Source organism: Nicotiana attenuata, unplaced genomic scaffold, assembly GCF_001879085.1.
Source record: "Nicotiana attenuata strain UT unplaced genomic scaffold, NIATTr2, whole genome shotgun sequence".
Lineage (NCBI taxonomy): Eukaryota > Viridiplantae > Streptophyta > Magnoliopsida > Solanales > Solanaceae > Nicotiana > Nicotiana attenuata.
This window is the reverse complement of record NW_017670461.1, coordinates 248,666-273,529: the sequence shown is the minus strand read 5'-3', so window position 1 is coordinate 273,529 and position 24,864 is coordinate 248,666. Positions and strand designations below refer to the sequence as shown.

At 36.5% G+C, this 24,864-nt stretch overlaps 1 protein-coding gene across 4 annotated transcripts; it reads right to left on the bottom strand.

The window, feature by feature from the left end:
* Positions 1-5,152: 5,152 nt before the first annotated feature.
* On the bottom strand, positions 5,153-23,235 carry LOC109239780 (protein LAZ1 homolog 1). 4 transcript variants are annotated; one of them, XM_019406373.1, is made up of 10 exons: positions 22,864-23,235; positions 20,424-20,945; positions 20,152-20,208; positions 19,629-19,737; positions 19,076-19,260; positions 18,905-18,993; positions 18,465-18,720; positions 6,560-6,805; positions 6,145-6,459; positions 5,153-5,489 (listed from the first exon to the last, which is right to left on the bottom strand). In XM_019406373.1, exons 2-9 carry the CDS (start codon positions 20,637-20,639, stop codon positions 6,175-6,177), a joined length of 1,443 nt encoding a protein of 480 aa, XP_019261918.1. In that variant the 5' UTR covers positions 20,640-20,945; positions 22,864-23,235; the 3' UTR covers positions 5,153-5,489; positions 6,145-6,174. The 4 variants fall into 4 exon arrangements, with proteins under 4 accessions (XP_019261918.1, XP_019261919.1, XP_019261920.1 ...); XM_019406374.1 differs by lacking the exon at positions 5,153-5,489 and having other exon boundaries at positions 5,772-6,459; positions 20,424-20,685; positions 20,884-20,945; XM_019406375.1 differs by lacking the exons at positions 5,153-5,489; positions 22,864-23,235 and adding an exon at positions 21,104-21,268 and having other exon boundaries at positions 5,772-6,459; positions 20,424-20,685; positions 20,884-20,945.
* Between the last annotated feature and the right edge of the window lie 1,629 nt (positions 23,236-24,864).

Here is a 24,864-nt window from a genome sequence, read left to right as displayed (position 1 = left end):
GGGGGGGGGGGGGAAGGGGAGGAGAGAAGAAAGATGAAAGAGAAAGGAGGAGAGAGAGATTAATAATACACAACGTATCTAATGGCTTAAAGGTAGGAAGTGACTATAAATAGATATTTTGCTATAAAAATTAAAAGGTAGCTATAAGAGATAATTTTTTAAAAGAGTATTTATTTATAATAAATAAGGTATCAACCTTTGTTATAGGAGGTAAAATTTTCAATATTTTTTGGGCAAAGATCACCTTTAGCCCGTGGTCGAAACTATTTATATTCAATAGCTGTAAAAGTATATAAATTTTTTAATTTGTTATATATATATATATATATATATATTGCCTATTATATTGAGAGCGGCTATATAGTATCTGTTTTTAATATTTTTAGAACCATCATTAATATTGTAACCCCCTTAGGAAAAATTTGATAAATAACCTTCTGCCAAAATTTTGAAGCTCCTGCAAGATTTTTAAAGCACGTTGTCAGAAGTTTTCTATATAATAAATTCCAACGATTGCTATATTTTATGATAAATACTATGTAACCAAAATAAAATTTTTTTGACAATTGTCATATTTTTGCAAATCTTCGTGACCATCGTATGAAAATTTCAATAATTATGATATCTCTTTGACAAATTCGGATGATCACCATGTCAAAAGTTAAGACGATTTCCAGGATAGCTTTCAAAATTCTAGCGGGGGCTACCTTGCCAAGATTTCTCTTATCTGGATTAAAAAATCAATAGTGACACTAAAATATCCTGTTTCTATCATTCATCCTTGTAGCTTCTTTCCCAAAGTACTTTTGAAAAAAATATACTTAGAATCACTTTTAAAACTTAGTCAAACACTAAATATTTTCAAAAGCGCATCATAAATTAATTAGTCAAACATGAATTGTTTCTTATCAAAAATACTTTTTTGAAAATAACAATTATCAAAATAAGCTGATTTTTGAAATTTGGCGAAACAAGCTGTCGCTTCTAAGCATGGGCCTAGAATTTTGGGATCAGGATTCTCTATGTTCTCCCTCCTTTCCCTTCTACGTCAATATATTGGATATACTCATAATCTTTTAAATTTTAGATTCAGATAGCTCGAACTTAAATAATAATAAATTTGAAAATATGTTCATGTAAAAACAACTAAGATAGGAGATAGGGAAGAAGGATATGACTTTGACAATGAGAGACTTTACCTCTTTGGCTATAGATTTTGTCAAAATGAATTTGGATTTTATTTGGCAAACATGTTTGGCCATAGATTTTGCATACATTTTAGCAAAATCCCAAATTCCAAATTGAGTTGGTTTTGGGCCACAATATCGCTATTACATTTTTCAAAAGTTGCCTCAAACTTTTGTATTTTATAAAAGAGCCCACCATTTATTATTTAGTCACAATGTTGCTTCGTCTTCTCGATCATCTGATAGTGTATCATGTAGTTCATTATAAAGATGTTAATTTTGTACCAAATCTATTTATTTTCAGGACTATGGTTTGCGACAATATAATGAATGTTATTGATAATGGTAATGTTGGGTATTTGTGATAGTTTTTAAAACTTGCGGGTATAAGTCATGTTTCATGTTTTTCCAAAATAAATTTGGAAAATATGTTTTGAAAACTGATATCCAAACACATTTTCATCTTCAAAACTTCACCAAAATCAGATTTTTCAAAACAAATTTGGGAATCTATAACTAAACGCTAGCTTAGTCCTATTTTATAAAAGTGAGGAATTGGATCGTGAGAGCAATTGAGGTATACGTGTTTAAATAATATGAACGAATTCAAATTAACGACCCATATTTTTTTTTTCCCTTTTTGTCATTAGCATAGTTTAACTAATGGTAGAAAATGGAGCAAGTTCCTGTTATCACAAATTGCTAGAAAATGCTTTCCCTAGGAAAGTAAGTGGTTTTCTCAAATTTTTTCTTATGTTTGGTAAGTGAGTATGAAAAAATATTTTCCAATATTTTGTTGGATAGAAAAATAATTTCCTAACTTTTAGTAGTAGTTTCCAAATCCTGGCATGCATCCTCAAATATGTGATTAAAATAACTTATGGAAAAGATTAAGAAATTTTACTTTTAAAATGAGAAAATGAATGATTGAATAACCACCATATTGTAGAATATATAACACAAATATATTCGACATAAAGAAGATGGCTAGTTAATACAATATATTCCTCCACTTGCCTTTTGGTCGTTTTCATGCGCTTTTGTTTTCTAAATATCTAAAACTAATAATGGAGACACTTGTTGCAGTTATTGAGCAAGTGAGTTTCATATCCTATGGTCACTAGCTTGATTATTATGATATGGTGACTAATCATTCAACTCGATTTATGATTATGGTTCTTAGTATAGCTCTCCTAAAGTTCATCGTTACATATGTTATTTGGGTTAGCCAAGCCATTCACCTGGCAGTGTTTGAATTTCCTACGAGAATGGCAAAGAGAGGGAGGAGACAATTCCGTTTGGCTAAAGCTTGTGCTACAACTGAATATATGCTTTTTGGTTTGCTTAAACATAAGGTTGATGGGGTCGTAACTTTGCTTGAACAAGTGAGTTGGTGTGATTGTTGGCATGATGTGCTCATTTCCTTGAAACTCTGGTCGTTTCTGCACAATAGATCTTGTCTGTTCAAGTTCTCAAAGGAGTTCCGCCAAATACTCTCTTTCACATCTATGGAAAAATGAGGCTTGCAAAGGCAATATGCAATCTGGAACATCTGTTACAATTTTGGGAGCAAGATATTAGAAGAGTACTTTCCTTGATACTTGAACTTATCTATATATCCAACTCAAAGGGCGACAGGGCGACATCATGGACACTCTGAGCATCTCTTCACGCACTAGTGTCGTTATGAACTATGGGCGGGGCTGGTGGTTTGTTTCTGGTACGCAAGTGCACCTCGAGCACTAGGATATCAATGTTGCTCTACTCGAACCTTGAGAACAACGTTCTTTTTTAGGATGGGAGTATTATTGTGAACCAGCATGACTTAGCAAAAGGGATTATGGGCCAGAAGTATAGAAGGATGCTGATCCAGTTAGGACTATTGAGCCTGAAGCTAAAGGCCCAATGATTAAACAGCCGAATAGAACGTTAGGACATTATATTTGGGATCCGGGGGAAATACAAGGCATACATATTGTTGAGTAAAATGTTTGCTTCTCCTCATCTTCCTTCTCGAGTGTATGTATCCTCTCATCCCTATTCTTAGTCAATCCTTATGTATTTTAGCTTAGTGTCTCTAATTCATGTAATTTATTTGAATCGAGTTGTAACTTCCTTTCACTGTTGAAGTAATGAAAGTGTTGAAAAACTAGTTGGCTACGATCAAAAGAAACAACTATGGATTATACTTAACATCCAAGTTCAATTTGGGAAATTAAAATAATTTGAAATTTCAGAAGTTAGAGTAAGACTAATCTATCATATAAGAATAAATCATCAGTTATCACAATTATAATCTTAAGCAAATGCTGAAATTCACAAACGGATGACAAAATCAAGAAATGGAGAAGCTAGTGGAAGTCATGGGTATGGGAGGAGTAGGGAAGATTTTTTTATTTTTCATTTTTTCCAATTTTAATTTGGTTGGAAATATAAATAATCATAATATTTCCACCCCACCCACACTAATAACTTCCAAATATCCTCATCCCTTTCTACCTCATCCTTATTCCAATGGCTGTTTAACTGACAATTTCTCAACCTATCTGTATGGGTCAAAATCCGATCTCACGATAATTAACGGAGTTAATCTCGTCTTGAGCTAATCCATAATTAATAAGTGGTATGGCCACTTATTCATAACAGGATTCGACTCTTGTCCGATTTAATCTACGAGGGCACGGCCCATTCATTCCCCCGTGGGGACGGAACCTCAGCGTGGCCACGGCCATTTATTGCCAGCTCACGAAGCTCACATCTATAAATACTAAGAGTGGAAGCCCTAGAAAGGGGGCTGCTTCTTGATGACTATTGAAAAAAGAGAGAGAGAAGAGAAAAATATACCCATCTTATGGGAAGAGAAAACACCATTGTAAGGCTCTGAACCTCTTCATGGAAAGGCAGACCAAACAAATATTATCAATAAAAGCTGTTAAGATTTCTTCTCCTAACTTTGAGTACTTATTTTCATGTTCTTCGCTTGGTCCAATGGATTATTACAATTTGCTATGATTTTCCCGTGATTTATTTATATTGTTTTATACTCATAAGATATATGATAACTTTTGAGCAAACACCATCTTTCTCAAAATGGGTGAAAAATCCCAAAAGAAAATTGAAAATTTTGCAAATCATCTCAGAAGAGTGTATGGATATGAGAATTTAACATACTTCTGTCAGAGTGGAGCATGACTTTCTCTATATCTCATCATTGCGCCTATAAAAACTGTGTGCTTATGTGTGTATTAGAAGCTGACATCTGTTTGTGTTACGATTTTTGAATCATAGTACATTTTAGTTCCTCCCATTTTAAGATTATCCCTATACTAGATGGCATAATGAATGCAGCAGTATTAAAGATAAGTTGCTCAAATTTTAAAAAGAAAATTTTATAAGATATATGTAAAACTATTGAAAGGAGATCGCAGGCAGAAAGCCTATTTAAGAGAAATTTGGGCGCAATTAAGCATATTTAAAAGAAATAATCTACGCCTACAGACAAAGTAATAGAAAAAAAAAATTCAACTCTTGCCACAATAATTAAACACTAAAATGATTATCCTTCAAAAAATAATTTGTAGAGGTCGTTACTCCTTAACAATTAAATAAATTGTCCCCTCGCCAAATTAGCACAAACATGACAAACCTTGTTCAAATAGAACATAATAAAAATTCTTTTGCAGATTTGAAAAACCCACGACACGAAATTTAACTAACTCTTTCTAGGAGAAAGGTTCAAGCAAAATGGAATAATCTCAAACTCAACAATTGAAATAGATAAAAAGAAATTTTGAAAGTCAAGAACTAGTTAAAGAATTTCAAGCTCAACAATGTTGTGAAGAATTTATGCACATGATATGCATAAATATTTCCACCCAATCCTAGGCGTTAAGAAAGCTTAGAGCTTTTTCAAGCTGCATGGAACATTATTTCTGCTGATTTAACAAAAGCTATACATTCAGTGTGTCTCACCACAGACATCTCACTAGTCGTTTACACGTACATCTTAATATGTGACAGTAAGTGGTAACAATAGATTAAGCAGATGCATTAATATTCATCCATAATCAGATTACAAATGCATTATCAAGTAGATCGTCCTCCTTCACCCTCACAAATCCAAGCACTAATTGCAGGGAAATCGTAGGATAAAACCTTACCATGTTCAAGGAAATTACTTGTAACAACAAATTTGACTCCACAAGTGTGCATAAATTCTGCAACAATCAGACTGGCGTCCGCACTCATGCTACGAATTCATCAAAGAGTATCTTGATATCCATCTCCATACATCCTACTCTACTGTTTCAATAAAAAAACAGAGAGCTGTGAGGATGTGCAAGTTTTTTTTGGGTATCTTAATGATGAAACTATGGACTCAGATTGAAAGCATACAATGTAAAAGGACACAAAGGCAGCGTTGGAAGCTATTTAATGGAAAATACCTTTTGTATAGGGAAAATTGAGTCAATTCTAAAAGACAAAATGAACCTAAAGGTGTAATTAAGAAGTAAAAACATGCCTGCGTGCAGAAACTCTTGTAAGTTGACAAGACACACAACCAAGTTGAGAAGTCCACCAACATGAAACAACTCCTCAAATAAGTAACATTTAGAAGAATATGAAGAATAGTGCAAAAATTCATTCACAAGTTAACAGTCATACATCTTTTGGAAATCTGTCAAAACTTAGTAGCTTAAGATTTTGTTTTTCCTCATCATACAACAAACTATCTTATCAGCTTGCTTCAACCATGTCATTGCCCAAATTTTCCTCCAAGCTTTACACATGAAAATCATCAGCTATTCAAGTCTTTACAGTACTTCAACCCTAGACAAGTGCCTTCTCAATATTCACGCGCACTCCTGAATATAGTTTACCTACCATATCATCTCAATGTGGAAATATGTCCACAGTATGGTTAATGAACAATATGGTTAGAAGATGAAATCCAAACCTCTGCTTCTAGGTTAGATTAAATAGTCTACTATCTCCGTAGGGATGACATCCCTTTAGATTGATGATGTGGTCGCTTGCCATGCATCCCACTGTCGCTCATACTCCCTTCAACGAGATCATCATGTACTTCAGAGAACTCATTTGTCCATGAGTTCAGTGGAACAAGATAACTGTCATCCTTCGAGTTCCTCCTCCGCTCTTCATACCGTTTTACATTTTCTGATATCTGATGGAAAGTCCTATTTAGTTTAGCAATTCCCCTTTCAACTGGTTCCGCAACATGAGATACCGTGAACCTCATATCATCAATTATCTAAAAGACGTGACATCAGAAAACACATCAGTTGCACAGCTAGAGAGAATCAAGAATAACTAAAACAACAAAAGAAGACATCAAGGAATAGAAATCTTACTATTTCACCACTTCCAACAACTACATCACGAACACTCTGGTGGAATTTTAAACGCTTCTCCGTCTCTTCAGGCCGAGAAATGCGTATACGGGTAGACCTTTCACAATCCTGAACTTCCTCTGGGTCTGGTGGGGTGTCCAGAGCTGCATAATCTGACAGCACAGCAACATTCCTGACACATCTTTCTCCGCGCTTGTAAGGCACTGCTGGGAAAACATAAAGATGCACCACAGCAGCAATACCCATCTGTTTTTACAAGAAAAGATTAGATAATGTACTAAATAATTGGCTAACAGGTCACCAAATAATTTGAAACATCACAAAAATCACTGCAGCAATACCCATCTGTTTTTACAAGAAAAGATTAGATAATGTGTTAAATAATTGGCTAACATCAGGCCACCAATAATTTGAAACATCGCAAAAAGATCTTATCCAGCTACTTCTACAACAACAACAACAACAAACCCAGTTAAATCCCACAGGGTCTGAGGAGGGTAGTGTGTACGCAAACCTTACCCCTACCTTATGAAGGTAGAGATGCTGTTTCCGAAAGACCCTCGGCTCAAGAACATTAAAAATGAAGCAACTTATCCAGCTACTTCTATTGTTCGCAAAAGGTTTCCGCTTTGAAATAACAGGCAAAAGCAAAATAAATTGGTACATACTTCCAGACCATCTAGATTATCACTCCCAAGATAATGGCTCTCATGAGAAAGAAAATCTGGTAAAACCTCCACCCAGTAAACCCCAGCTACAGTCCTTTTAGACAGGGAAACAAGGTAGTTAGGGTTTACTCGGTGATAGGAATGCAGTTAAACCCTACTACATCTCCATCAGATTGAGAAGATAAATAATGATCAGCGCACATGAAGAGTATGTGCCTGCCATAAGTGACTACACAGTCTTCTCTACTCTGTTCTAAGAAGATATTTCGTGGCAGCTCATAGCAGAATTTGTGGCTTTAAGGGGTTAAACATTTCAAGTATCATTCCTAGGCTTAATACTTTTCGAGCACTTCAATACTGCAATGGAGTTTGAAAAGCTAATGGACTCTTTTACTGATATCACATGCCAGAAACCCAAGCTGCAGTATTCCAATGTGGAAAACATAATCATACACAGATCAGGGTTATACAATTCCATTTTGAGCTTAGAAGCATGATATATTCAGCATGTTTTTGAAGGTAGCGACACCGGAAAGGCACTATGCAGAAGTCACCTTTGATTTATCCCATATCATGGCATCACCAGGTCTTTACTCACATCAATCTCAACCTTCACTTCATCTGTCTGTTAATTTGGACAACCAACACTTCAGCCAGCAGATCAAGGGATGACAACTGATAGAGCAAAGGCATAAATGCACTAATCATTACTATAGGTAGGTAATTTTCAACTTTCTATACTCCAGTGTTATAATCTTATACTTCACAAGATTAAAAATTGTTACTAGCCCTTCAAAAGGCATTCCCGGTTCCCAGATCTCTAAAATGCAGGTGTTAAGCTCAAAAGGTGCGTCACCTCAATCAGTCCTGTGCAAGCTAACTTTTGGGCAAGGGTTCTATTGATGCATCAACACTATTTAAAGACTGACATGTCTTTATATAATTATACTTGTCAACTCCTAGGTTTACAAATGTCATGCATTGTCTTGGTGTATGAAGCCTACTGTTGTAGTAGGTGCATATCCCAAGAATTTTACGTATTTCGCCCACAAAATACTGTAAAAATATAATTTTCAATGTACATGTGACTTGATCCTTATTCTACCAAGTTACACTTTATATTTAGCTTGTTTATATTTAGTTTACGTGCATGTTTCCTTTTTTGTTAATTTATATTTTTTTTAATTTGCAATTGATTCATAAAATATACAAGGGTAGCATGAATACAAGGGTAGCATGAACTATTGCTACATAGATCCATTGAGGATTATGCGTTACTCATATCAGATATTCAACCATTGTTGTTGACTGGCGTTAGATGGTCTACTTGTTTGGAAGCCTCAAAGTGTGTAGGAATAACCCTCCTTCTTTCTTGGTATCCCGTTTTTCCAAAGGTTTAATTACTCTGTCCATTCTAGGTATAATCACTGAAAATATCATAGGAGGGCTACACATGTATGTAAATTTCATACACACTTTTAAAACTCCCAAACAAATAGACTATGTTATGCCAGTCAACAATGCTTGAATATTTAACGCATAATCCTCAATGAATCTATGTAGTTGTTGTTCATGCTTCCTTTGTGTATTTTATAAATTAATCGCAAATTAAAATAAAATAAAAATACAAATAAAGAAAAAAAGAAAAGACTGACCTATTAAACTAAATATAAATGAACAATATAAAATTTAACTTGATATTATAAGGATTAAATCACATATATGCCGAAAGATTAAATTTTGAAAATCATATTTTTACACTATTTTGTGGGCAACCCAAAGTCCTTGGGCATGCACCTACTACAACAGTGGGCATAATAAACCAAATAAGGAAGTGCATGGCACTTATAAACCAAATTTGGCAGTTGGAAAATATAATTTATGTAAAGATATGTCAAGTCCTTAAGTAGTGTTGATGCATATGATCAATAGGATCCTAACCTAAAAATTTAGTTTGCTTAGGACTGACTGAGGCGACACTCTTTTTGAGCTTAACGCCTGTGTTTTAGAACAAAGACACTACAGTTTGAGCATATAAAGACATGTCAAGTCTCGCTCCCTGTACACTGACCTTCGTTGCAACCCCATGCCCCTATATAACCCCCAACTTCATTTGCCACCCTCCTTTTTCAAAACCTTGGCATATAAGAAGTTATATCTAATAAGCTCATCTATCGACTCGACTGGAAATACAGATACCATATATAAACTCAGATCTGATATTCCATTACATCGAAGTTGCGGTACCCCCATGAACCTCTAACTGCAAGGTTCAAGAGTAGTTTTGGTGCAAGATCAGATCATTATTAACTCAAAATCAGAAAACCAACTCTGCATTTTGATACCAAGTGTCTTTCGGAGAAAATTCAAAGCATATAGCACATAGGAGGAGGAGAAATGTTGGCAAAGGGACTCTGCGGAATGGACATCTCGATAGGGTAAGGAAACTCAAAGTTCAATTAGGATAGATGGTAACTTGTACCATGAATAGTTTAAGGTTTTTTCGGAAGCATAATAAGTAACTTTTGGTCCAATGAATTGTTTTTACTTTTATGCATATTTTGGGAGTGCATAACCATTGCCCTTAACGAATGAACTCATATATAGGCACGAAATACTTTTCAAAGCTGTCCCCCAGTCACTACAAATAGGATAAGGACAGTAGACCATGTCCGACGCACCAAGCACATTATGTATGACTTCAAATGATAAGCATACACCCGCAACAATTAAGGAAAAAAATAATAATAAATTGGAAGACATTTAGCCTATCCAAGCAAAAACTTAAATTTTTCACCCAAACCACCCTCTACCTTATTGGAAATTGTCCGCTGCACAGGTGGTTATCTTTTCTCATTTTGCTCCCCTTCCATACAAAATTTGTTCTTATTATGTCCACTGTTGTAACTATCTTGGAAAGCATTGGAAGTAATGTCATCATGTATGTAGGAAGGAAATCAAAAATTGCATTTACCAGGACAACCCAGACAGGGTTGTCCTGAAGAGACAAATACTACAATACTCTCCCTTCCAGATAGAAAGTCTATTCTCAATCATTTATAACCTGCTTCTAGTGGCATTCCAGGGTAGGTTGTGATGAAAAAATCGACTTGACATGCCAAATTGTCTACCAATCTTGTAGTCCTATACCTCTTAAACAGAGAACATGATGAAAATTGATATGCAAACTAATACGGTTTAGAATATTAGTGAAATGAGCCTTTGATATCTCAATCGGGATTCTTCAGCACCACCTATTATTAATGTATCAACTAGAATACCACTACATTTGCAACCCAACACAAAACCTCTTATCCTAGTTTTAGTTTCAGCCTTATACATCATCTTAAGAAGGCCCTCCCAATACTAGCAAAAAGAGAAACAAGGAAACATCTTCCTGCCTTAAAGCCCCTCTGTGCAAAGAAATCCAGCGACCATCAACAATTATAGAGAACACCACCCTGGAGACAAGAACTATATCCATCTAACCATTTGTGTCATAAAGTCCCATTTTCTTCAACATAATCATTAAAAATAACCAACATGATCATAGACTTCCTCAATATCTAATTTTTATATCAAACGAGGTAGAAATTGCATTGCTCTACCTTTTGTCAACCTTTTACGAATTGCAAGTAACTAAAAAGCATTCCCATATAATTAAAGCACTCTAAACAAATTGGCCTATGGTCCTTTAATGTAGGAACTCTTCTCTCAAAAGATCACAATGCCCTCATTTTTCCATTAGCTCCTAAAGCATCACTACCTATCAGACCAGAGCTGTCTCAAATATCTCACATCCAACTCCTCGATTTTTGTCGATAGGGAACAATATACATCTGTATTCCGATTAAGTATGAGTGACTAATAAACTTATTTTCACCCTGCTATTCAATCCCTTGCATTCCAACTTCTTATCCTTATCTTCATCTTTCACTACATTGGCATTGACCATCATTGCTTCTTTTTGCCCTATTAATATAGGACACATTTAACTCTAGCTTTTCAGCTCCCAGACACTTTCGCCTAAAAGTTGAAGGAATTCTGCAACACTTCATTTTTCCTCCCCAAACTCCTCGTTCGATCTTCTCAAATAGGGCAAGTCAACAAGCGCCTCATAGAAGCTCACAAACTGGGCTCCCCAATGTCTACCCAATCCACGGACGATATATTTTTTTAAAGGAGTTAAGATTTTATTAGAAAAACAGTATACACTGTGATAGTACAAAGATAATGTTGGTTATAAAACACTAGAAACCTAAGCTATCAAGCATGTCCAGCATGTTTTGAAGAAAAGGACATTCTTCCTTTTCAATAATCAATATGTAAGCACTATTCAAGCGAAAAAATTGTCTAGGGGATTGGACATCAGGTTTCATCTCGAGGAACAAAAAGTAGGTACACCATATACGCAATTTAAGGTATTACCCTGTTCCACTACTGAGCACTTTTACCTCCTTTACTCGAAGTTGTTGCTGGTCAATGACCACTATTTAGCTGCCTAAGTTTGGCTAGTCTTCTCAAGAGGAAATAGGACTTCAAAATTTCTTATTAGTAGTCTAGACTTTAAGGAGCTCTTGAGAAGCCCCTAAATCAATCTGTGTCGGTCATCCGGGATTATATTTATGTTGATGTAACCACGCTTGAATCGTTAGGCCTTTAGAAGTCCTAAACCCTTGATTGACTTCTCTGAACCAAGGGCTTCGGTAGTCGCAATCAATTTTTTGGATCAAATATTATCGCCATGTTTTGGCGATCTTTACCTGAGCCTTCAATGTGTTTAATGCTCTCATTCTTGCAACCAAATATCTCCTTCCACTACTTGTGCGGTGTGATCAATGCTTAGACTTCTTCTACAATTTAAATTTTGAAAATAATTCATTTTTCAAAAACATGTCCTAGCGACGTGGATGACAGGCACACTGAGCTTTGAGAAACGTAACGTTCTACCTCTTCTATAATTGACTCCTTGAGTTGGAGGAATTAATTCAATATCATATCTCTTCTGAATGAACCAGAATTTCCACCTTGCCCACTATCTCGGATAGGATTATAATAACTTTTCTTTAAATAAGTATCTCCATTACAATTGGAATAGGAAATCTTACTCTTTCAACTTCAGTGACAACATCTGACGGGATAGGCTTGGGAGACCACCGGACACAAACACAAGTGACAAGCCCACTAAAGGTGTGCTCTAAGTCTTTTAAATGGCATCAGTCTCCAGAAATCCCATTATTACCATGTTCTGGTGTTCACCTTTCTGGTACGTGTTTTGGGTGTTCAATTCACTGGCTGCTAGTAGAAGTCAACAACCAACTGAGCAGAAACACTTTATGATTGTCCCTATACACATCACCCATCATAATTCCTTAATCTATGACCACAAAGGAATTGCTTGTGATTCATCTCATTTCCAGCAACCCTCCACATTATATGCACCCATCTTCTCCGTTTGTGCTAGTCACCCTCTCTTCTTCAATGTTTACCAAAAGCCAGCAAAATATTTGCATTACTCCCCTTCCTAGGTTTGAATAAAGCTTCAAGCGCAACCACCATTATCATCTGACCTATATGGCATCTTTGACTTCAATGTTATTTAGCAGCAAAGCATTCAATGCTGCAACCTATGTATGCTTTTAACTTGTTGCCTTCAGCCTTCTTAGCCAACTGATCATATACTATCTTGATTCTTGAATTTTTGTATCTTTCCTGACTAATTCTGACCAGCCTCAAATAAGTAAAACTCCAAGAAAATTGTCTAGCTCGTTCTCTTACCCAAAATACAATTAAATCTACCAAGATTGTGCAGTGTAATAATCATACATGTTACTTTTGTTTCATCAATATGACAGATTTCTCCCGCTCCTTCGGAGACCTATGCATGATGCTGGTAATGCGAAACGTTGTAGCTAATGCTGACACAACTGTCGAAATTCTTCTTCTTTCCACCCATGTACATCAAGACGAATTTTCTGATCATTATTTCCACGAATTCCTTCCCAACATAAACAAGTTTATTTCCACGATCCTAGTCACTAGAGTTAATTTATTTAAATTTATTCATGGCGTGACATTGCTATATCATCATCTTAATTGTTATTTACTTTTATCTTGAGTTTTAAAAAAAAATTAGAAATGATTTTCTCTTTGTTAGAATAGTTATGTGAATATATATGTAATTAGTCCTAGTCCCTTATGTAATAAGAGTAAGTTATGTGTTATGTATACATATAAATAGCGCTCATTGTAACATAGACTAATATCAAGAAGATTTTCTCCCGAGCATTTTCACATGATATCAGAGCATTAGTAAGTAAAGATCGATGTGCGTCATTCCAGCGACATCCGGGAAGAAATAACTCAGTCACCGCGCAATTTTCCGGTGACCTAAGCAACTGATTTGCGTCATCTCACAATTGGTGAGTGTTGCGCACAAACCAACACCACCATTAGTCTCAGAAACCTCCGGCGACCAAACCCCAAAAAGATTCTCCGGTAACAGACGCTCCACGCGCCTCCCAGATCTGGAATTCCGCCGGCGCGTCTGTCCCACGCGCCGGCGCGTGGGTGCTTCTCCTGCCATTTTTTGGAGACAAGCTTGTCCTGGTCACACAAAAATTCCGAGCCTACCCATCCCTTTTTCTTTTTGTTCCGATCACTTTGAGATTTTCCGACGGCTACAGTGATTTTCCCGACGAAACTTTTTTTGGACAGATTACTCAGGAGGATATTCCGAGTTTTTTCAATCAAGTTTAAATCAAATTCCGACAACATTTATATTCTCCGGCATAACATTATAATGGCATTCGTATCAGAAGCGTTGAACTCACAATCCATTGGATCCAATTCATTGAATCCAATCCAAATGGGTTTCTTTACCCGATTATATTGAGTTCCTTCAGTACAAAGCATGTAAACAGACATCATCAGAATAGCTTCCGTTCTTCAAACGGATAGTAGCGTGACTTGTGTCTCCCAATCTTCAATCTCTGAGTCTTGGGTCATTGATTCAAGTGCATCTGATCATATTTCTGGTAACAAATCTCTTTTCACTAGTATTTCGTATTCTCAATCTCTTCAAACCGTCACAGTGGCCAATGGGTCTCAAACCATGGCAACTGCAATAGGTCAAGCAAGCCCACTTCCTTCCTTACCTTTAGATTCAGTTCTTTGTGTTCCCAATAGTCCTTTTAATCTCATAGCCGTTAGTCGCTTAGCCAAATCACTTAAATGCGCTGTTATATTTCTTGATGACCTTATTTTTATACAGGAACGCAGTACGGGCAGATCATTGGTACCGGGCGTGAATCAGATGGACTTTATTACCTTATCCTTGCAAAATCACATGGACTCACATTTTGTCTTCCTTCAATAACTTTTTCTTTTTTTGATTTGCACCGGGTGTCCGAGTCTCTAAAAGCCCCGACTAATCCCGGGGGTGCACAGGCCCTCGGCAAGGAGTTTCCCGCAAGTTCACCACGGTTAGTTCAGGTTTTTACCCAGTCCATGACCCTCAGAAATTGTTTGCACCCAGTGGGTTTCGAACTTGAGACCTTGAAAGGGAGCAAACCCCAAGGCTCAATGTTACCGATCCACCAGATTTGTTACATAAACGGTTGGGACATCCCAGTTTGTCAAAACTTCAAAAAATGGTACCCGGTTTATCTCACTTGTCCACTCTTGAGTGTGAGTCATGTCAGCTCGGTAAGCACACCCGCTCCCACTTCCCTCGGCGTCTTGATAATCGAGCTAAGTCACCTTTCACTTTAGCCATTCAGATGTTGGGGTCCCAGTCAGGTCAATTCTACCTTGAGATTTCGCTACTTTGTCAGTTTCATTGATGATTATTCCAGGTGCACTTGGATATATTTGATGAAAAATCGGTCTGAGTTGTTTTTTATTTTTCAGACCTTCCACGCTGAAATTCAAAATCAATTTAGGATCTCTATCCGCACATTTCGGAGCGATAATGCCCTAGAGTATTTGTCTTCCCCGTTTCAGCAGTTTATGAACTCTCATGGGATTATTCATCAAACATCTTGTCCATACACATCTCAACAAAATGAGGTAGCTCAAAAAAAGAATAAACATCTTGATGAAACATGTCGTACCCTACTCATACAATCTCATGTTCCATTGCGTTTTTTGGGGATGCAGTTCTTACATCTTTCTATCTTGTTAATCGTATGTGATCTTCATCTATCCAGAATCACTTACCTTTGTTCTCTCTTCCACCCCATGTCTTTGGAAGCACGTGTCTTGTTCATAACCTTACTCCAAAAAAGACAAGTTAGCTTCTCGTGCTCTGAAGTGCATATTTCTAGGTTATTCGAGAACGCAAAAGGGGTATCAATGCTATTCTCCTGACCTCCAACGGTACCATATGTCCGCTGATGTTACTTTCTTTGAAACCCAATCATACTCCACAGGTAGAGGTAATCACTTAGATATTTCTGAGGTAGTACCGGTTCATCTTTTGGAAATTCAGTCACTATCTCCCATTCATCTTCCTCTACAACTACAGCTCCAGTTGCAGCTCCACCACCTATAGCTCCAGTTCCACCTCCTATAGATCCAGTTCCACCTTCTGCAGCTCCACCACTCTTGACTTATCATCATCGTCCACATCCAACATCAGGCCCAGGTGATTCACGTCCTGCATCAAATTCTGCACCTATCCACTCTTGACTTATCATCATCGTCCACGTCCAACATCAGGCCCAGGTGATTCACGTCCTGCGTCAAATTCTGCACCTATTGTCGAGTCTCCTCTTAGTCAACCAATTGCACTCCGCAAAGGTGTACGATCTACACTTAATCCTAATCCCCATTATGTCAGTTTAAGTTATCATCGTCTGTCATTACCTCATTATGCTTTTATATCATCTTTGTCCACTGTTTCTATCCCTAAGTCTACAGGTGAGGCACTATCTCATCCAGGATGGCGATAGGCTATGATTGAGGAGATGTCTGCTTTACATGCGAATGGCACTTGTGAGCTTGTTCCTCTTCCTTCAGGTAAGTCTACTGTTGGTTGTCGTTGGGTTTAGGATGGCCAGGTTGATCGGCTTAAGACTTATCTTGTTGCAAAAGGTTACACTCAGATTTTTGGGCTAGATTATAGTGACATTTTCTCTCCCGTGGCTAAAGTAACATCTGTACGTCTCTTTTTGACCATGGCTGCTATACGTCATTGGCTTAGGATCCGACACCATGATAAAATACTACCTCTTTATCAGTTCGACATTAACAATGCTTTTCTCCACGGTGATCTTGAGGAAAAAGTTTATATGGAGCAACCACCTGGTTTTGTTGCTCAGGGGGAGTCTAGTGGTCTTGTATGCCAATTGCGCATGTCACTATATGGTTTGAACAGTGCCCTCGAGCTTGGTTTGGTAAGTTCAGCACAGTTATTCAGGAGTTCGGCATGACTCGTAGTGAAGGTGATCACTCTGTGTTTTATCGGCATTCTGCTCCTAATCTGTGTATTTATCTGGCAGTTTATGTTGATGATATTGTTATTACTGGCAACGATCAGGATGGTATTCACTCTGTGTTTTATCGGCATTCTGCTCCTAATCTGTGTATTTATCTGGCGGTTTATGTTATACTAATCTGAAGCAACATCTCTTTCAGCACTTCCGAACTAAAGATCTGGGCAAATTGAAGTATTTTCTAGGTATTGGGTCGCTCAGTCTGGCTCAGGTATTACTATTTCACAGTGGAAGTATGCCTTAGACATTCTTGAGGAAACTAGAATGATGGGCTGCACACCTGTTGACACTCCCATAGAACCGAATGCTAAGCTTCTGCCTGGGCAAAGGGAGCCTCTTAGAGATCCTACGAGATATAGGAGGTTGGTTGGAAAATTGAATTACCTCACAGTGACTGCACCAGGCATTTCTTTTCCGGTGAGTGTGCATATAAATCATATATACCGAGCTTGTTACATATGTAGCTAATACGAGGTTCAGTGAGGGACTTGGTGAAATTATCTGCAAGTTGATCATTCGACTTCACAAACTTTGTAGCAATATCTCCCGAGAGTATTTTTTCTCTGAGAAAGTGACAGTCAATCTCAATATGGTTAGTTCTCTCGTGGAACACTGGATTTGACGCAATATGAAGAGCAACTTGATTATCACACACGAGTTCCGTCTGGCTGATTTCTCCGAACTTCAACTCCTTGAGCAACTGCTTGACCAAACTAGCGCACACGTTGCCATAGCCATGGCCCGATATTCGGCTTCGGTGCTAGATCGAGCAACTACATTTTGTTTCTTGCTCTTCCGAGAGACAAAATTACCTCCTACTAGAACACAATATCCAGACGTAGAACGTCTATCAGAAGGTGATCCTTCCCAATCAGCATTTGTGTACCAACAATTTGCTCGTGGCCTCGATCCTCGAATAGTAACCCTTTGCCTGGAGCTGACTTTATATGTTATGAATACATATAAATAGGGCTCATTGTAACATAGACTAATATCAAGAATAGATTTTTCTCCCGTGCATTCTCACTCTCTTTTAACTAGATCCAGGGTTAATCTATTAGACATCACATTATCTCACTGTCAAAAATAAAAATCTTAACTTGTAATATCTTTTTAGTTGGAGGTAAAATTCTACAAGTATTAAGATTTCCAACTTGTTTAGAATTCGATATCCTACAAATAGGGCCATCATGTACTATGTTAAAAAGATTTGAGTGATAGTTATCTCTCTCTTTGTAGCTATATTCTTCTTCCTCTCTGTTTCTACTCCCTTTTGGTACTACATCACAAACAAGCTATACTTTCAAATGTCAACTTCAGCAGTAAAGTACCACCCATGAGTAGCTCAAAGCACACTGTATGATGCGATTAAAATGTACAAGCCAATACTAAGGTATGTTCTGTGATATAGCTTTCCGCTTTTTCGATTTAGTTTTGCCACTCCCCACACTTCAACTAATTCTAGGACATCTCAATATGAGCGAGTAGAGACATAAAGAGCTGTACCAATTTATCAAATAATTTAATCTATACAACCTAAGAGCACTATATCCTTCACTTTAATACACAAAAGTTCACTACTCCAGCCAGACTACTCCAGCAGCTCATTGATGCAAACTGAAAAAGAGCACATATTCTACAACAAAATCAATCATTTTTTTTCATGAACCTCTGCTGGCACATGAAGTAGAAATCAGGCAATTATCAGTTTACAAAGATAATTACATAAACAAAACTGACCTCAAGACAGATGATATAGTCCTGGATTCGTGTCTTCAATAGTTGTGCCAAAGAACCTTTGAATGCTCCAAAAGACAAAAGAAAAGCAACAGCTATACCTTGCCACCACGTCAAGAATACAATCGACTTGAATACAAGAAACTTTGCCAATGGCTTAATCGGTGCTAATTTATTCTTGGTGACTGAATAAAACTGCACAAGGCAATATAGAGCCCAGGTCTGGCTAAAATTAAGAACAACTGCCAAATAAGGATAGCTGCAAGAATTAACACTCAAATCAACGACGTGCTTGTGCTCTCATGACATTTCTAATTTAGTGGATAAATTGGAACAGAATCAATCCAGAGGCTAGAACAGACATCTACAGTAGAAGAGTCACGAAACAGGTGGAATAAATACTGATATCTTTGGAGTATGACAGGAAAACCTGGTAGACTTACGCATATCTCCACTCAAATTTGCCTTCACCATAGATGCCAAGAAATTGAAAAACCATAGCCAGTAAAGCACATATCATCTTAAGTATCATCTGGAAAAAGAACTCTCAATTCAGTACATAGAAGCTTGACGAAACTCTTAATCCAGAGGCAAATTACAAGAGGGGCACATACATATTGCACTATCCCAATTTTTACTGCTTGATAAAAGTCAGGGCCAAGATGCCACTCCCTGATCATGCAATTCAATGGAAAAGGATGTTCAACAACTCCATATGCATAGGCATCATCCAATAGAGGCAAGCTGGAACTTACAACACTTTGACTTTCCATAAATTCGATTGTGTTTTTCTCTCCACCTAGGTCATGTAGCTCATATGAGAATCAGGTTTAAAGAAAGAAACCTCATAAAAAAAGCTAGCAGAAATTTGCCCCAGTAAATAAACGCTGAGAATGGAGACAATCATATAACCCCACTGCAAAATAAGTTGCAATAGCAACATGAATGGAGCAACATTTGGAAAAGGTTATGTGAATAATAAACACAAATATAGTGACACTGTCAAACCCCAAAGGGAACCTAATCATCGACTGCTTGTCATCAAATTATAGCTGAGCAGATCTTGCAAGATGCTCTTAATTAAGGCACTTAACTTTTCAATGTGGGCATTTCCCATGGGAAAACTTTATATGAGAAGAGGGCAACAACCTATGTCTGAAGACATACCTAAGCAGGCTATCAGATACCTCTCGAAGCAATATAATGCAAAAGCCTCGTAACAATCACGTATGATCTCACAGTTGAATGCGGCATTCGAGTCCAGTAGGGATAAGAACTGTCAGGTAAAAGCAGGAACTGTGGTCAAACATTGAACCAATCTCCTTACAGAAGCATAAATATAAAGGACGACAACAAAATATTTTTTAAATTTAGGGTGATGGTCATGCCATAAAATTAGACGTATTACATATAGGCTGTTGAAGGATGCACTCAATTCAAGCTTAACTTAAAATACAATATTTTTAAGATATCTAAATGCAGATTGCAGAAATGAGAAACCTGAAGTGACTTGCATTTTCTTATCTTAGCCTACTTTACAGAACTATCCTTGTCAAATTAAGAGATTTAATAATAACAACAACAACAATAATCATCGCCCAACATCTCAAATTGTGTGCGACGAACTTCAAAGACCATTTCCAAAGAAACTGGAGAAAAAAGCTAGCAGACAAGCTAAAGGTTATCTTACCGATTCCAGTGCATAAACAGGAACCATCAAGATTAGTCCAATCAAAAACTTCTGCTCCTGTGATAAAAATAATTCGGTCAGATAAGTTTTCTGAGACAATGAAACTAGGCAATGCTACAAAGACCAAGTATCTGTACAAAATAACAACACAAGCATGTACACGATCAAGCACCACAAACTTATTACTGAAATGAACAGATCAGCACACCATTGGATCAATGATGTTCGCAAGAAAAAAACTCCGAGAGGATTGAACAGGTATAAGTAAAAACCTCAGGCTGATGGTATGCAGCTAGATGCTCGACGATTAGATACATAGACAAGACTACAGCCACCAGTACGGAAAAACCAGCACTGTACAAAGCCCAGCTATAAAGTGGAGATGATCCTGAAACTACGTTTAGCGACCACATTTTTTCAGCATTCCTGGATGATTCGACCAAAGTGATGGAGAATAGTAACGGAACCAAAATTCCCTTCCATCCCATTCCACTTTTTAACACACTGCTTCTCAGGATCTCCAGGAAATATGGCCTACAATCAGGATGATTCAAAACTCAAAGAGAAGCTTCCATGTCACCTCAGATAGAATTAAACAATTTAGCTTCTTTTCTGGAAGAACTTTCCAATACTTCAATAAAGCAGGTTGCCTGAGTCTCTCAATAAGTTATCTCCACCAGAACCATGAATTAAAAACCTGGCATTAGAAGGATCCTGCATAATACTTCATACCTATAAAAACACTGATGCTGAATGGGGACGATCAGATTCTCAATGTTCAGCCTTCAGGAACCCTGCCACAAACATTTGGAATGTAAGAAGAAAAATCTTATGCCTGACTACTAAGATATTCATCATAAGATGATACGGGGGAAAGAAAAGAAAAGAAATAGAAAAAGGAGAACGTCCTCCATTGTCTAATAGACTTTTAGATTCATAAAAGTCCTCTTACCTCGTAGAGACATGATAAATAGAAAGGAATAACCCAAGATCCACTGTTTAAATTCAGTATTTAAGCAGATAATGAAGATGCATCCCGAGTTTTCCTACTGTAATAAATTACCAGTATTAACCGCATATTGGCACATCAATAAAAAAGTGAAATGCAAATATTTTGTGCATACCATGTTCTAAAAATTACAGTACTTAAGCTCTTTCTTTATATCTGCTTGGAAGGATCATTACGGGACTCTTGGATTTCAGAAAATCCTTTTCTCATAAACACATGACAAAGAAAATGGACTAACCCTAGATTTCTTGTTTGAGGTTAGTATTTAAGCAGATACTAAAGATGTCTATGGCATAAAGTCAAGCTATACTAGAAGTCACTATGCTTCGGAGAGCAGCAAGTCAATTTTCTCTCTTTAATTTCAAGCTCCTTAAGCTGCATTGACATAGTTGTTCTTTTTTCCTTTCCTGCAGAGGTTTTCCTTGATAGTACAATGATACTACTGGATCAAACTTCCTGTCATCTAAATAATGAAAATTAAATTTTAAGTCATCCGTGATCTGTGGAGCAGCGCTTTAAGCGCGAAGCGAAGTGAGGCGGCCAGTGTATCACTTCTGTTGGGTGAAGCGTAACAGGTAGTTGGAAGCGACCGCTTCTCCCAAAAAGCGAGAAGCGACTGAAACGGTCGCTTCTGTCTTTTAATTCACTGCCAACAGTACTTAAATGAAAAACTAAAGAAGCTCGGTTTTTTTCACAAAATCAACAGAGCAAGCAGCGACTAGGTTCTGTTGCTTTTCCTCGCTTCACGCTCTTCACAACACTGCTGTGGAGTTCAAATCCAGCTAGATGTACAACTCCAACCACTGATCTTCGGTGATTTTAACTACAGCACTCCCCATATTATTGTCTTCATAAAAGTATAATGCCCAGTATCAAGCAGAAACTAGAGTACCTAAATGCTTTCCGACACAGAATCCGACCCATTATGAATGGTCAGAAAATGAAATTGATAAAACCCTCTCATGCTCCGAAACAGGTCTGACGCTGAAAATTTTATGGGGAAAACAAAATTTTCATATTTTGCTTTTTTGTAGCCAAGCAAGCTGTTCCCCCAGCCAACAAAGTTTTAACACGGATTGGAGAACATATCGAGTCATAACAGATAAATAGCTATGCGTTTAGTTCCCTTTAAAGCAGTTCAAGAACTCAGTATACACTTACTATGTGAAACAAAATAGTCCAAAACACCAAACGAGCCAGATAACCCCCACCCCCAAAAAACAAAGGAACAAATTTGTTTTCTGCAAAGCAGCAATGGATTAAAAGCAAACGTTTGCAGATTAAACTCTTAAACCTACCACCTCTTTTGATTTGTCTCAAATAAATTTATAGAAAAAAAATACCACCTCAACGCAGCAATGTATATTTTCTACTTAGGACTAAGGAGCAACATATTAATTCACAAATCAGCATATATGTTAATTCCACCTCTTTTGATTTATATAAAATTTAAAGGGAAAACATAAGCACCTCAAAACACCAATTAATTTTCGACCAAGCAGCAGCATTGATTAATCACAAAATATCATACAAACAAATTACTACTAAACATCACCTGCTAATAAAAGCAAATAAGTTAATTTTAAATATATATAAAAATAAAATTAAAATAAAATTCATCTACAAACTGTACATTTAAAAGAAATTTTTTATGCACAATACAAAAAAAAGAGGAAAAAAAAGAGAGGGGAAAGTTAACGAACCCTAAAAGTGAACAAAGACTAGTGTAAAAGGGATGCTACAATTTGATGCTTTAACCGATCATGTGGAGCTTGAAAATTTCCGGCTGGAGCAATGCTGTAAAAGGGACAAATTTATGTAACAACTTTTCCTACGATATTCAGGATTGAATGGCAGGTGTTTGTGAAAAAGGAGGTTACGTATTGCAAATTCCAAATAGAAGATTTTGGTCATGTGTTAGGAATGCTTCGTTTTTAGCTTTTGCTTCGGCAGTTGGGAGAAAAACGAAATTCGAGAATTAACTTTGAAACCGATGAGATTAAAGTGACATTTCATCTGCAAATTATTGTACCACGGCAAGAATCTGACCGTTGATTTCCGACGGTTAATGTTGATCAAGGTTTGTAGTTTTAGCTTCATAGCGGAAATACTTCGTTTTAATGGGGGAAGTGATAGTAGCATTCCACGTAAGCATGATTACGTGGCTGTTAGGTAGATTTAATGTTACACGTCATGCTAGACTATGAGGTCGAAGGAACTATCACTTGACTAGTTGTTTGATTGCTTAATTATGAAAGAGGAATACGAGACACTTAGATCCCGTTTGGCCATGAGTTTTTTCAAAATAAATTTGAGATTTATTTTCAAAACTCATGTTTTGACATAAATTTTGCTCATATTTGGCCAAATCTCAAATCCCAAAATCCCAAAACTTGAAAATTATATACATATTTTTCCAAAATAAAATATGGAAAATATATGTTGAAAACGTATGTCCATACAAATTTTCATCTTCAAACCAAACTTCAACCAAATCAGATTTTTCAAAATAAATTTGGGATCTATGGCCAAACGCTAGCTTAGTGGGCGTTTCGACATAAGAATTGTAAAATTCCAGAAAAAATAAAGAAAAAGAATTGAAGCGAAAATGATATTTTAAAATTAGAGTTGTGTTTTATAATAATATAATTTTGGATTGTTTTTTAAATTTTGTGAGTGATCTGAGTAAAAAATTTGAAAAATAACTTTTTGGAGTATTTCAAATTTTCGAAAAATTCCAAAGTTCATCTTCAAGTGAAAATTGAAAATTTTATAGCCAAACACTAATTTAAAAAAAAGTGAAAATTTTCGAAAAGAAGTGAATAAGTCTTTATGTCCAAACGGGCTCTTAAAATTTGGAACAATCAATTGAATGAACAAACAGTGCAGATATTTTCGTCTTTAATTTTGTTTTAATACGGAAGGATTATGGGGTTGACTCCATAGATGATAGATAGGATAGTAGGAAAGGAGCTATGCAAATCAAACATCTTATGCTTTTGGTAGATGTAATGTATATTAGGTGTGTTTCACTCAATTTTTTTTTTTTTTTTTTTTTTTGTGTACGTGCGTAGGATAGCGAACCATATAGGTTTAAGTGTGATTAATTGGATATATGGTTCATCACAACAGGTACATTGTAATGAAATAATAAAAGAAGAAGAGCATTGCAGATAAAAGAGAATTCTTATAGATTTGGGACAAATTACAATGGAGTATGACCCCTTTATTTATAGAGAATGAGTGATTTAGCCACCAAGTAAAATCCGTACAATCTCTCTAAAAAACTAAAATAAAACCCAGTGAGAAAAAATTTTACTGAAGGAAAAAAAGTACACATATTTATAATTCGCCTTTTGGTTGCCTCGTTAAAAACCTTGCAATAAAAATCCGGTGGGACAAAACCTTGTAAGGAAAAAAGAATACAACGTGTATTAGCTCCCTATGTTGAGAGCATCAATTCACATCTTTGAGCCTTCGCATTCCAATCTTGTGCACCATCTTCAAAAGATCGTTGGTATAGATTTGATAAATAAATTAGCCATATTAACTTGAATGAACATGTTGCACCTTGAAACTATCATTCTTGATAGATATGTACTTCATATAATGTCGTGGAATGGTCCTTTCAATATCTCTATAAAAGTAAAAAATTTCGCTATCACATTATCATGCTTATAGTTATAACAATATAATATATATAT

Coding starts and splice junctions, on each gene's coding strand:
- LOC109239780 (XM_019406373.1), bottom strand. CDS start 20,639: ATGGGATGGAAGGGAATTTTGGTTCCGTTACTATTCTCCATCACTTTG. Junction 19,261..19,628: donor GTATCTGATAGCCTGCTTAG/GTATGTCTTCAG, acceptor TACATGACCTAG/GTGGAGAGAAAAACACAATC. Junction 6,460..6,559: donor TTGTTGGAAGTGGTGAAATA/GTAAGATTTCTA, acceptor CACGTCTTTTAG/ATAATTGATGATATGAGGTT.